Source organism: Hyposmocoma kahamanoa, unplaced genomic scaffold (genome assembly GCF_003589595.1).
Source record: "Hyposmocoma kahamanoa isolate Upper Pololo Valley unplaced genomic scaffold, ASM358959v1 81, whole genome shotgun sequence".
In the NCBI taxonomy this organism is placed as follows: domain Eukaryota; kingdom Metazoa; phylum Arthropoda; class Insecta; order Lepidoptera; family Cosmopterigidae; genus Hyposmocoma; species Hyposmocoma kahamanoa.
The window spans coordinates 10,950,087-10,963,141 of NW_020654080.1; the positions used below are offsets into that span (position 1 = coordinate 10,950,087).

Here is a 13,055-nt window from a genome sequence, read left to right on the forward strand (position 1 = left end):
GTCCTCGGAAACGGCGGTACATGACACCCTTCGGCCAAAAGTCTTCTCTCATGAAGGTCGACAGGTGTTGAGTTGGTACTCGCACCACAAATGAATTAAAATTCACATTGTGGCGCGACTCCAACCGCTGGACTCTCAGGTTTGCGTTGGCCTTCACTCGCATGTACTCCACAATATCCGCAGACTTGGTGGAGTAATGAAGACGCGACACGTATAACAACGTCGTCGGTACCCCTGGACGCAATAAATGATTCGGGCTAGTCAGGGCGGTGCCACTAAGGTTTCGGCTGGTCTTCTTCTTTTTCTTTTCCACCTTCCGAAAGCCGTCCTCGTCGCACTGATCAACTCGTCTCGGTGGTACTGACGACGCAGCTCCAGATACGAGTTTCTTTTTTGGTTTTCCCTTCATTGGTTGCCTGAGTTGTGGTTGTGGAGTACTAGGTCGGGCAGCGGCAGCCGATACCGCACTACTAAGTAATACAACTTGGGCACGCAACTCACTGATGGTGTTGTCTGAGGCCTCCAATTTACACTGAACTTCAGCAAGGCTTGCTTTTAGGGACGTGATGTCCTTCAGCAGCCTGGTGACGTCGACGTGGTCGAACGTGACAGGGGGGAGCTTATGCAGCTCCTTCGCTACGAATGCAGGCACGTCGTCTGGGTCGATCTCCTTGAACAACGTAATGATGTCCTGGAGACTCTTCGCTCCTCCATCTCTCCGACGAGAGGGCATCTGCTCGGCTTTGCCAAACGTCCGGAAAAGCAGCGCCTTGTCACTGCAAATCTCTTCTTCTTTGAAATTTGACTTGCAGATCTGCACGATGCTGACTTCGTCCATGGTATCTATGGCGTGTTGTATAAACGCCAACAGTTCGTTGCCTATGAGTTACTGAGAACCCATAGTCAATTACGTGCAGCGGCTATTGCCGCGCGGGTCGCGAATTATTATAATTCTTATTGTGCAGTGGAGCACGTCCGAATCCGAGCGTGTACCGCACCGCACCCACAAAACCACAAACTCAAGCCACACTTAACAACATATAGGGCACATCGTAGAGTTTGTCTGGATTGATCGCGTGTCAAAGTGTAGATACATACGGAAAATGTATTATATATTGTATACTATAGCTTTTTAAATTAATTTTATTAGTTACGCTGTTTTCGTCATTCTATACTCTCATAAACTCGAGAGTCATTATTTTTTTGCATTAGTATGAGCCGATGAGATGTTGAAATTATTAAAATGTTGAGTATCTAAAATGGCTATACAAAAAATAATAGTAGGTAAGTCACTTTAGTAGTGTTTCAGAGGTAATAAGTCTAGATGGGGGCCTCAATTGATCTATTGTAAATGTGCACTATTTGAAATAAACGATTTTTTAAATGTTTAATATTATATATTAATTGTTCATCTATATTAGTTAATCTACGGATACATTATAAAGAACTGCATTCAAGGTAACTCTATCGTTATGTTTAAGCATACTAAATTAATATTTGGTATTCAAAATTAATATTTGATCCTCTTTTTTTAATATTGATATTTTCTTTTAACGATTAATGACATTTATAACCACTATCCTACATAATACATTATACTTCATAATATCTTTTGATATTGATCTTGTAATAAATCTTGGTTGCGCCCTCCATTAAGTAGGGTAATATATGAAAATGCAGAAGCCAATTTGCATGCGTTTCCGAGCAAGTTTTCAGGTCAAATTATATTATAATTAATATAATATTAGTATACTAGTCATAATAATAATAGTATAATGAACTTAAAACTGTTTTAAAAACAATCTTAGTTTTAAGGCTCAATATAGAACTATCAAAGTTAATTTATACAAATCAAATATTTTTTGCCTAGCTCAGACCAGATTAAAATATCCATTGTTTTAATTTATTTTGTATTTGTGAAACCTCTTTCACGGATACAATCCAGGACCAATCTTTAAAAAAGATGCCGTTTAGATTTTTTGCCTGCTGCTTTTGCAAATTTAAAATGATCGTTTAAATATATGCCATTATATTCTTCAAACATAACGGCCGTATTTTGTTTTATATGAACACACCGGCACAATTAGCCGAACAAAATGTGAGAATATAAAATAGTAATGTTCAAATTTATATGAATAATAATTAGACATAAAGAAGCAATTAAAGCAACATCTTTTAAAATCGATTTTAAAATTAACTAAATGCATTTTTTTAAATTTTGTGGCAAAGCAAACTGCTGGAAATTAGAAAATTGTAACAGTTTAACATAACAATTTAAATACATAAAAGACATTTTGAACTAAAATTTATGACATTTACATTAACGCAAATTCAACCTCGAACCACTCGACAAAACCTGTATTAGTAGGAAATTAAAACAAATTCATGACAAAAATGAAGGTCGACTAATTTTTTATTTTCAAATACTGACTGACCAACTGACTTTTGGAATACACGGCATTATTTTGGGCATTTTAAATGTGCCAGTGTATGCAGTTTATTATATTTATTGCGTGTTTTAGTGATGTGTATTATTATCGATATTGCACTTATATGACATGTAAATGTATCATTCAATTACAATATACTAGTAATCCGATATTTAGGCGACCTATTTGTACATTAAAACTCGTCTTCATTAATGGACCAATCATCTAGTTTAAAGAGTATTATGGAATTGTACATGTACCTACACAATACATAATCTGCCGTGACAAGAGACAAAATAATTTTTTGATATATCATAAAAAACCATAACCCACTTTTAGAATATTGAAATTGTTCTGATAAGTCGAACACGTTAACTAATTTTAAATTTGTGCTCTATCTTTTGCTATTTAAAACTAATTTTCGACCAAGTGCAAAGTGACAAACTTTGCCGCGTTTAGTTAGTGGTCGGCAGTAATATTGTCTTGACTTTTACTGCTTGGTTTAAAAAACGGGATTCTTCAGTTTGAATGAAATGTTTAGGTAATGTTTGAATAGTTTCTGTTGAAGTAATTAATCATTTATCGAAATATCTAATGTGTATGTATTCACTTAATTGTATAGTACATACGATAGTAAATGTATATCTATGTGATTTAGCTGTTGGGGTGCATGAATGGAGCTTCCTCGCACGACGTACATACCATTCCATTCCTATACGTCTATAGCTCACCCTAGGTAATAATCGGCGAGTACAATTCACTGATTGGCAAATCCTTTCGCCATTATAGTGTATGCAATCGATACGTGAAAGAGGCTGTAACTTACCAGGGAACCATGAGAATGGTTGTGACCCCGCCGCCGCTGAGCGGTGTGTTGGTTTGATATGCAGTCTGCAAACTCCGAGGGCGGAGGCCCGTCTACCGTGACGACACTAGTTGGGTACGAAGGCCGCTTGTTGAGAGCCGTCATCATCTCCAAGTCTTCTAATTTGTCTTTTGATTCTTTACTCTTGGTCATCGCTGAAAAAATTTAGTTAGTTGAGTATACGATAAAAATAAAAACCATTGGTAATTAAAAAGCTAATTTTCAAGTTAGTTTTATGTACCTAATTTTGGTGGCAATTTTTAACAGACTTCAAAAAAGGAGATGGTTCGCAATTAGATTGTTTGTTTTTTTTGTATGTATGTTACGGAATAACGGCATTTGTGAACCGATTTCGATGATTCTTTTTTGTTGGAAAGAGGGTACCTCTGTAGTGGTCCCATTTAATTTTGAAGAAAATATTCCACCTCTAAGTGTGGCACACTAGGGGATGTATCCGGTTTCGCACACTTTACTCAAGCCCTTCTTCAGAATGAGCTTAGTGAAACAAATGATCCAGTAGAAATAAATCAGACTCCATCCCCGCCACCCACATCATCAACGCAACCAGCTCGGGCATCGTATGCCAGCGTTGCTGCAGGAAAACGTATCTGCTTTTCTACAACAGTTGAAGTTCGACATAGTCAACGGTCAACCAAGACTATTAGAACTCCTACCAGGTCATCCAGAAGAACGGTAGTTTTTTCTGATAAAATAGGCGTAGGACTAGGCCACCACCTAAGTAACCACTTAAAACAAAGGGTAGTCAACTATTACTATCCAGGAGCTACTTTTAGTCAAATTATTACACTGTTAAGTGGTTGCAACTTTGATAAATATACAACAGTGATTCTTATAATAGGTGATAGTAATAACATTAGTAAAAAAGAAGTAAATAGTAGCATTGACGTGTTCTTGAGAATTCATGAGAAGTGTGGGTGTAAATTCATACTAAGTGCATTCCCTTACTGCTCAACCTAGGCATCGCTCGTAATAAGTATATACATAACATAAATTGGCACATTCATAATTTGACTTGCCGTCATAGTGACGTTATATTTTGTTTTGACATTAATAAGCTCGTAAGGAACTTCAAACTTTTTGAGGATAATTTACTTTTACCCATAAGGTATCTGAGACATGTAGCTAGTTTGCTATCATTTAATATTAAGGACGCTGTTATAGAAAATATAACACAGTCCCACGACAATGCTCCTACTTTAAGTAGCAACAGTATACTTTTTACTAACCATAATTTAAACTAAAAAACACGACAACAGAAAAGTCTAATCGTTTCTATGTAGTACATCAAAATATTCAAGGCTTTTCTGGCAAAACATTAGAAATAAGTCTTTTTTTGCACGATATTTCCGTTGACGTGTTTTGTGTTACAGAGCACTGTCTGAAAGATTACGAAGCAATTAACAACATAGAAAATTATGTAATAGTCAGTTCGTTCATAAGAAAGAGTTTAATTAGAGGCGGATCCATGATTATTATTAAACGTAACTTAAAATTTAAAGAGCGTAAGGATATCACAGATCTTTTTACTGAACGAACTATTGAGATTTCATGTGTGGAATTGGATCAGTTTGTCGTCTTATGTGTATACAGGCCCCCCTCTGCTAATTTTAACGAGTTTGAATTAATTATGGAAAACAGTTTAAAGCGGATTTTTCCAACCAAAAGAAACGTAGTAATATGTGGAGATTTCAATGTAAACCTGTTGGAAAACTGTTCTACTTCTGTAAGACTCATTAATTTATTTAAAAGTTTTAACTTGATTAATCTTTTCTTAGAACCAACTCGCATCACTGCCTCCTCTTCTACTTGTATTGATAACATCTTTTGTAACACAGACGCAGTGTCTAAATCAATAATAAATTGCTTAAGATCAGACCATAGTGGCCAATTGGCTTCTTTTAATTGTAAAATGAGCAAGAAGGTAAACCAATTTCTCTGCAGACCGATTACCACAGAACGAATCATTACATTTGAAAATAATATCGGCAATAGTTTAAATTCCCTACCCCATATACCGGAGGTTCCAAATACTTTATATAGCACGATATTTGGTTTAATTAAAAATGAATTTGATAATATATTTAAATCGAAAACATTAACTTTCCATAGAGAGACTAAATTCAACGACTGGACAACAGTAGGTATTCATAAGAGTAGGTCTCGTTTGTATGAGCTATATGCTATGAAAACTTATAATACTAATTCCAATTTCATAGAATATGTTAGAATTTATTCAAAAATATTTAAAAAAGTATGTGTAGCTGCCAAGGTTAAGTTTCACAGCGACAAAATTAGACAATCGATAAATAAATCTAAAACTACTTGGAGCATAATAAACAAAGAGTCAGGCAGGGTTAAACAACACGATAGAGATATAGTTTTAGAATTAAACAGTAAACTTATAAAATCTAAAGTTTATCTATTTATTATAGCCCAAGCTTTTGAATCGCTCTTTTCGGAAATTGCTGTGAACACTACAGAATCATTAAATTCCTCCCCTTCACTTGCTATTGATCTCTTAAAGGAAAATGTTAACGTTTGTGGCAGTTTATTTAATTTCCGTCATGTTAATCCACAAGACATCATAAAAGCTTTCAAATCCATACATGTTAAAAAAACTGAAGATCTCTGGGGCATATCAACTGAAGTTATAGACTCAGTTATTGATCTTATTTCCCCACATTTAGCTGAAGCTTTCAATAGGAGCGTTGACGAAGGTGTTTTTCCCGATTTAATGAAATACAGCAAGGTTATTCCCTTATTCAAAAGCGGTAGGAAAGGTGATCCTAGCAACTATATGCCCATTTCAATTTTACCAGCTTTAAGTAAAATATTCAAAAAGGTTATGCTGACTCAATTACTGTCCTATTTCGGTAGGCATCATATTTTTCATAGTGAACAATACGGGTTTACTAGTGGTAGATCGACTAGCGATGCGGGGGTAGCGTTACTAAAACACATCTTTGATGCCTGGGAAAGGTCCCAGAAAGCTATTGGTACTTTCTGTGACCTCTCAAAGGCATTTGATTGCGTTTATCATATTACTCTTATTAGGAAGCTGGAATATTACGGTGTAAATGGCAAGGCGTCGAAACTTGTCTCGTCATATCTCAACGGTAGAATTCAGAAAGTAGACATAAATGGTGTGACTTCTTTGGGTTCTCCGGTAAAAATGGGCATTCCTCAGGGCTCAATACTAGGGCCTTTCTTATTTCTGATTTATATTAATGATCTGCCATTCTTTGTTCAGGACCATTGCAAAATAGTGTTGTTTGCTGATGACACATCCTTGATTTTTCAAACACACCCTCTCTAAGGTAGTTTATTGATTTAATGCTAACAATTTATTGCTTAATGTCAAGAAGACAAAATGTGTTAAATTTGAATTACCTAACGTAAAATTGACTAGTCCAAGCATAGAAACAAACGGAGAAAAGTTAGACTTTGTTAATAAAGCAGTCTTCTTGGGAGTGACCTTAGATAGTAAACTTTAATGGTTTCCACATATATCTTCCCTGGCCAGCAGGTTAAGCTCCGCTGCATACGCAGTCCGCGGAATACGTGAGCTTACCGATGTTAGTACTGCTAGACTAGTTTACTTTAGTTACTTCCATAGTATAATGTCCTACGGGATTCTCATGTGGGGTAAAGCGGCAGATATTCAAACCATATTTGTATTGCAAAAACGAGCGATTCGTTCTGTGTACCGTCTAGGCTCTTGGGTTTCTCTCAGGGAAAAGTTTAAAGAGACTGGTATCATGACGGTGGCATCACAGTACATTTACTCAAATATATGCTCGTAAAAATATACATAATTTCAATAAGAAAGAAGATATCCATAATATTAACCTTAGAGCTAAGTCCAAACTCATGGTACCACGATTTCGTTTAACCAAGGTAAACAACTCTTTTATGAGGAACTGTATACTTTTTTACAATAAGATTCCGGAGCATATATTAAGTTTATCATTTCCTAAGTTTAAAAACTACATTAAAAATATTTTGATCGAAAAATCATATTACAAAATTGAAGACTACGTGTTAGATAAAGATGTATGGAAAGACGACATGGCTCCAGAATCCACAGAAATTTGATTCAAAGTGTATTTCATAGCATTTAAGTTTATTTGAAAAGACCAATCCCTAGAGTTTCTTGCTCGTTCTTCTCAGAGAGGTCAGCGTAGTGAACGAGCAGTAGCTTAAATGTGACGATTTCAAGTGTAAATTTATTTTACCTATGGAATAAATAATCTTTGACTTTGACTTTCCGGTAACTGATGGCAATAAAACTTGGCAAATAGATGTGTAATTCCACGAACTTTTAAGGTCGGTTTTGTTAGTACTCTGTACCGAGATTATTATTATTTAAATATTCTAGAATATTATCATGAAGTACAATTTAATACTCGAGTGTACTAACCTGAAATATTATCTAATATTTCATGATAATATAAAATTGCCACTGATATCTAACCTGAAAATTACCGTAATACGACATTATCGTAATAATATTATTGTGTAATTTATTTGCCTATGTTTTGTAAAATGATTAAACTGATGATTTCGGGGGCCTAAGCGCCCAGTTACACGAGCAGACTTTGTACATTAACGGCGGATCTGAATTCTATTTACTAGGCAACCACATTTAAATTCCTTTGAATAATACAACCGCGCTGCCGCCGCCCGGCTTGCACCCGGCCGACGGAAGGTCCTGGGCTAAATTCCAGCTAGGACCGTTCTGAGAAATAAACTTTTCAATTATAAATTGATTCTGATCTTGGTGTTCCGGGTAAAGCCCAGCAGTGAATTCCGTTGCTCTGGTACTTATAGTACAGGGAATTCTGTAGTTTGAAACCAGGTGATTGGATGTGGTTGCAGGCACATTATTATTATTTTTTTTATTTATTGAACAAATTCAGATTCGTGCTACATATACTTTTAATGTCGATTAGTATACATAAAGTGACGCCTTTCTTCGTTACTCATTACTACTATGATTCGTTTTCTATTGATTACCTTTCTAGCATCCTTGACTTTTTAATTATTATTATAAATGTTAGTTTGTATGTTGAGTTTGAGGACAGAAAGAAAGATTGCAATTTATGATGAATGTGTATCCATTAACTGTACGTGTGCGTACACATACATAAATATGTGCGGCAGAAATTTACTAATAAGTAAAGTATAATCAAAATTCCGAGACCGACGAAGTTGATCTATTAAGATAACATTTAATATTGTAATGCATGAAGAAATCTGTTTACATAAGTACGCCGCATAAGGGTACTTACTATAAGTAACATAATGCCCTTCATTGTCAATATTGATAAAATGAGCATATGTTACGAGCCGCGGTAGCTATCACTAGACATAGATAAGATAGAAATCGTGAACGTGAAGCTCAGTTCTGCAATTAAATATGAAAACAAAAATGTTTAATTGTGATCCAAGGAGATAAAATCATATAACAACACGTTCTTAAATAAATATTCAGTACTTCCTTAACCATAAAGTGTAGCATTGAAGTGAAATCAAGGTATGTATGTACTTAAATTCCAAAATATGTCACAGTGTATTACAAATTAGTAATAGTTACGTTAGTGCTGGCATAATTCTAGTTACTCAGCTATAATTAAATGTACAGTTTATGCAAATTTTATCGCAACTTGCACTGGAATTGAATCATCAGTGTTGTTAGAAACTGAACAAGCTATTTTGTCTTTTGTAGAAATGTATATTATAACTCAAACATTTTTCAGTCGACGATGTACATTTTTGTTTATAATTTTGACGTACCAATACCTACCAACAAATGGACGTTGGGTTCGCGCTAAAAAGTGTCCGCACCTATAGCGCGTTAAAATTGCATACAAAGCGTCCATCGCGCAACAGTCTTCGTTTGTTCGACTGACAGCGCGGTTGTGAGTTATGCAGTACTGTATAATAATAACTTGTAAAAATGACTGCAGTACAGTGTAACAGGATTTTTTATCATATTATTATTTTCACTAAACAAATATATTGTATTATCATAGTTACTATTTAAAAGTGTTATTTTGTACAGTTGTATAGTATTTAATTTATACACAAATGAATCGTAAATATAAATTACAAGAGCAAACAAAATGATCAAATAGCTAACTGTCCTTTTTCTAGACATTGCATGCGTAAAAGATGGAAAGAGACCCATTACGTCAATTTCAAGAAGCTTATATAAACTTCTTGGTCATTTTCAATTGTTCGAACCACACGTGATTGAAATTTTTAGAACAAAGAAAGTATAGAATCGCTATGAGTTTTAATCTTATTTTTATAATGATTTTTTTATTAAAAATTAGCAATAACTAACAAAATATTGTTGTTCTACGGGTTTTTGCGGCTACTCGTTTTACGGCTTGAATTACCTACCAGAAGTCAGAAAATACATTTGCCCGAAATAACGTTAGCTCGAATTTTCATAATGTCAAATGTAAAAAAAAACATATTCTTATTCTTATTTTTTTAGGAATATTAGGAATCAAAAGCTAATTTTGTCTTTGTGAAAAGCATCAAAATTACTTGAAATCGTAACGGTTTTATTATTAATCGGTTTTCGGAATTACGAATATTTGAGTTCACGTTTAGTTGGAATATCGGTACATTTCTTATAGTACACGTTTATTTTCACATTTGGACATAGTTATGCAAACAAGAACCAACCCACATCTCGAGTGAAATTGAGTATTTACGTATTTACGTAGAACACCAGACGTGTCCTTTACCCTCTCACAAAAGATCCTGGCAATATACCAAGCCAAAACGGAGAAAATAAAAGTCCTTCAAGGTACCAATCTTAAATAAGTAACTTTTAAATGCTAAAAAGCACCATGCTGCTTAACTTCATAATGTATTTTTTTAAATATGCTAAATAGAGCCATGTCACATGTACTGAAGTACTGTAGATCTTTAGCGTTCTCATTACGAAAACTAGAACATAGTTCTCGTTAACGAAATAAAAAGATCTATAATGTTTTCTATTTATTGCTGTATTATATAATAGTTTCCCTATATCATTCTCAATGCTACACATAACTCACGTTGTTTGTCTCAAATAACTTACCTATTTATTAATTCACACTGTTTTTACAAAACTCTAATTAGGTCGAAAGTGACATTTTGTGGGTTTGTTCTAGTTAGCATAACTATGTCCATTTGCAATATTTGTTTGTTTGTATGTATTCAAATATGTATTTATCCATACAGTCTATTCTTGAAATATAGAGAATTTAGGCTGTAAAACATAACCAATCACTTTAAAACGAACTGGTTATAAACTGTATGTCATTAATACAACACAAGGTGTATTTACATCAACTCCATCTGTAGTGAAGAGAATGGACAAATGAATACTCACTCATCATCATATTTGCTGAATTAATTCCTAAATAATCTAAGAATTTGTCTGTTCCAAAGACAAATACGGCTCCAAAGAGGAACCCTGCTGCCACTGGTACAAATGCAAACTGTCCTTCTGAGCCATAGACATGTGATTCTTTGCACATTTCTATTGCAGGCTCCAATAGCGACCAGTATGATGCTGCAGTCATCACCCCCGCAGCGAAACCCAGGGACACATCTAGTAGTTTTCTCTGAAATGAATTAAGTTCAATATATATTGTTACAGAACAAAAAATTTTTTTTTAAAACAATATGTTCACTTAATTACTAGTTATTCATAAAAATTCTAACTGCATTGCTCATGTTTTAAAGTTTCATATAGCTTAAAACAACAATACGAAAGTAATATAATATTAAAGGCGTAATTTTGTGTATTTTGCAGACCAATTCCCAATGTTACATTGTGCACACAAGTTAAAAGTTTAAGTCACATTTTATATTGCTCATTTAATAATAGCATCTCCCTAGAATACACTTATTATTATTTAACTTAACTGTGGCCGAACGGTTACTATGCCAACCTGTCTTAGCAGCAGAGGTCCCAGGTTCGATTCCCGGGCGGGGAGAAATATTTGTATGACCTACATTTATTTCTCTCGTGAGTTTGGGTGTAATTTGTGGTTGTCTATGTGTGTGTCAATGGCACCCACGATACAGGGTTTCCCTAGTGCGGGGTTATGTTGAGTGTGTGCATTATTATATTATATTAAAATCATAGGCAAATTTAGAGGAACTCTAAAAAAAGGTTAAATTATAATAACAGTGGTCATATGAGCCATTGGCCACATATTCTAGAACATCAATTAATCAAAATAAACGAAGAAAAATAAGAGGTCATTCTTTTTTCAAATTAAACATTCTGGTTGATGTGGCAAATGGTTCATATGAACATTGTTATCATAATTCAACTTTTTTAATGTTCATCTAAATATGTCCATGACTGTAGTTGAAATCAATAGAAATCAAGGTTTCCTTATTATAATTTATTTTTTTATTTTGTTATTATGATAAGGTGAATTTGAATTTTATTATTTAATAATAACATATCAAATTGAAGGTCATGGCGATAAAGGGCTGCACAGGCTATGAAGCCTCTGTAATAACAAAGGTAAAGTCATATAATGAAAGTTACATACATATTTTTTATTTCTATTTGGTACTAGGCAAACTACATTCAAATTCTGAAAGGATTTTTATTAATATAGAATAGTTTTAACTTTACTACTTACATACTTAGAATTTATTATTATACTACATAACATAGGCCATTACTTACTGTTCAAGGGTGAATATTTAGTAACTTTACAACTACAATGTGAAATTAATTTTTTTTAAATTATGTATAAATTAAATTGAAATGTCATAAACAAATAAATATTATGTTTATTATTTAAATTTATATGAAACATTTTTTAAAAATTCGAACAGTTCGTAATAACTAAAAAAAATTTGTCTGACCTCTTTTGTATAAATAACTAAGATCATCAGATGAGCTACACTTTATTACGACAAATTGAAACTCATAAGTTAATGCTATTAAAGTGCATTGTTTACATCAGCTGGCCTTGAAATATTGATTCTTCAAACAAATTGGACGGGCGATTCGACACAGTCATTACATTAAAGATCTTTCGATAAAAGAGGATGTGGTAATGTTCCTAGTACATTCTTCTAAAGTTACATAGCGATAAGTCACGTACGTGTTTTCCTCGTATAAAGAAGACACAACCGGCGCCTGCAGCCGTAAGTCCCCACGTCAGAAGGGTGCCCAAAAGGGCCTGGGTCACTGCACCGTACCCTGGGATCATTTTATCTCAACACTTTTAAAATAAACAGTTACAATGTTAAGTACTCCATGCAACACATATTTTCACACGTGTTAAGTTTATAATAACTCTGAGGTAATCATTTAAATCTTTTTATACAATCCACATGTTTATCGTCTTAGAATACGTCAAAGAGGTCGCACAACAATAAACGTCAAAAATGAGTGTTGCTATTATAAGTCCACATTAGTCCCAATTTCTTGATTTTTTTTGTGCGAAGTCATGGACTTTACGATTTTTTTTAAATATTGTTTTTGGGGCGTCGGAATAAATAAATCGTGCAAAATGTTCCAAAATGGACTGGACGACAATTTTGCTTTGACATTTCTGAATGTGAAAAGCGTAGTAGGTACGGAAATCGACAAATGTCAGACAAGTTCTGAGCTACAAAGAGCTAGATTTGTGTGTATAATTTTAAAATGTGATAATTTACCTATACCTACAGTTTGTAACTTTGCTTTTTGCAAATAATTGGGC

At 34.1% G+C, this 13,055-nt stretch overlaps 1 protein-coding gene across 1 annotated transcript in view; it reads right to left on the minus strand.

Annotated features, from left to right (window-relative positions):
• The window catches only part of LOC113234073 (zinc transporter ZIP11), a 56,745-nt gene extending 44,064 nt beyond the window's left edge, over positions 1-12,681 (minus strand). The window contains exons 1-3 of the mRNA XM_026469315.1: positions 12,453-12,681; positions 10,709-10,943; positions 3,256-3,449 (exon numbers count right to left, since the gene is read on the minus strand). Coding sequence (XP_026325100.1) covers positions 3,256-3,449; positions 10,709-10,943; positions 12,453-12,560 — 537 coding nt within the window. The 5' untranslated portion in view covers positions 12,561-12,681. The remainder of the gene's footprint in view (positions 1-3,255; positions 3,450-10,708; positions 10,944-12,452) is intronic.
• Positions 12,682-13,055: the final 374 nt, after the last annotated feature.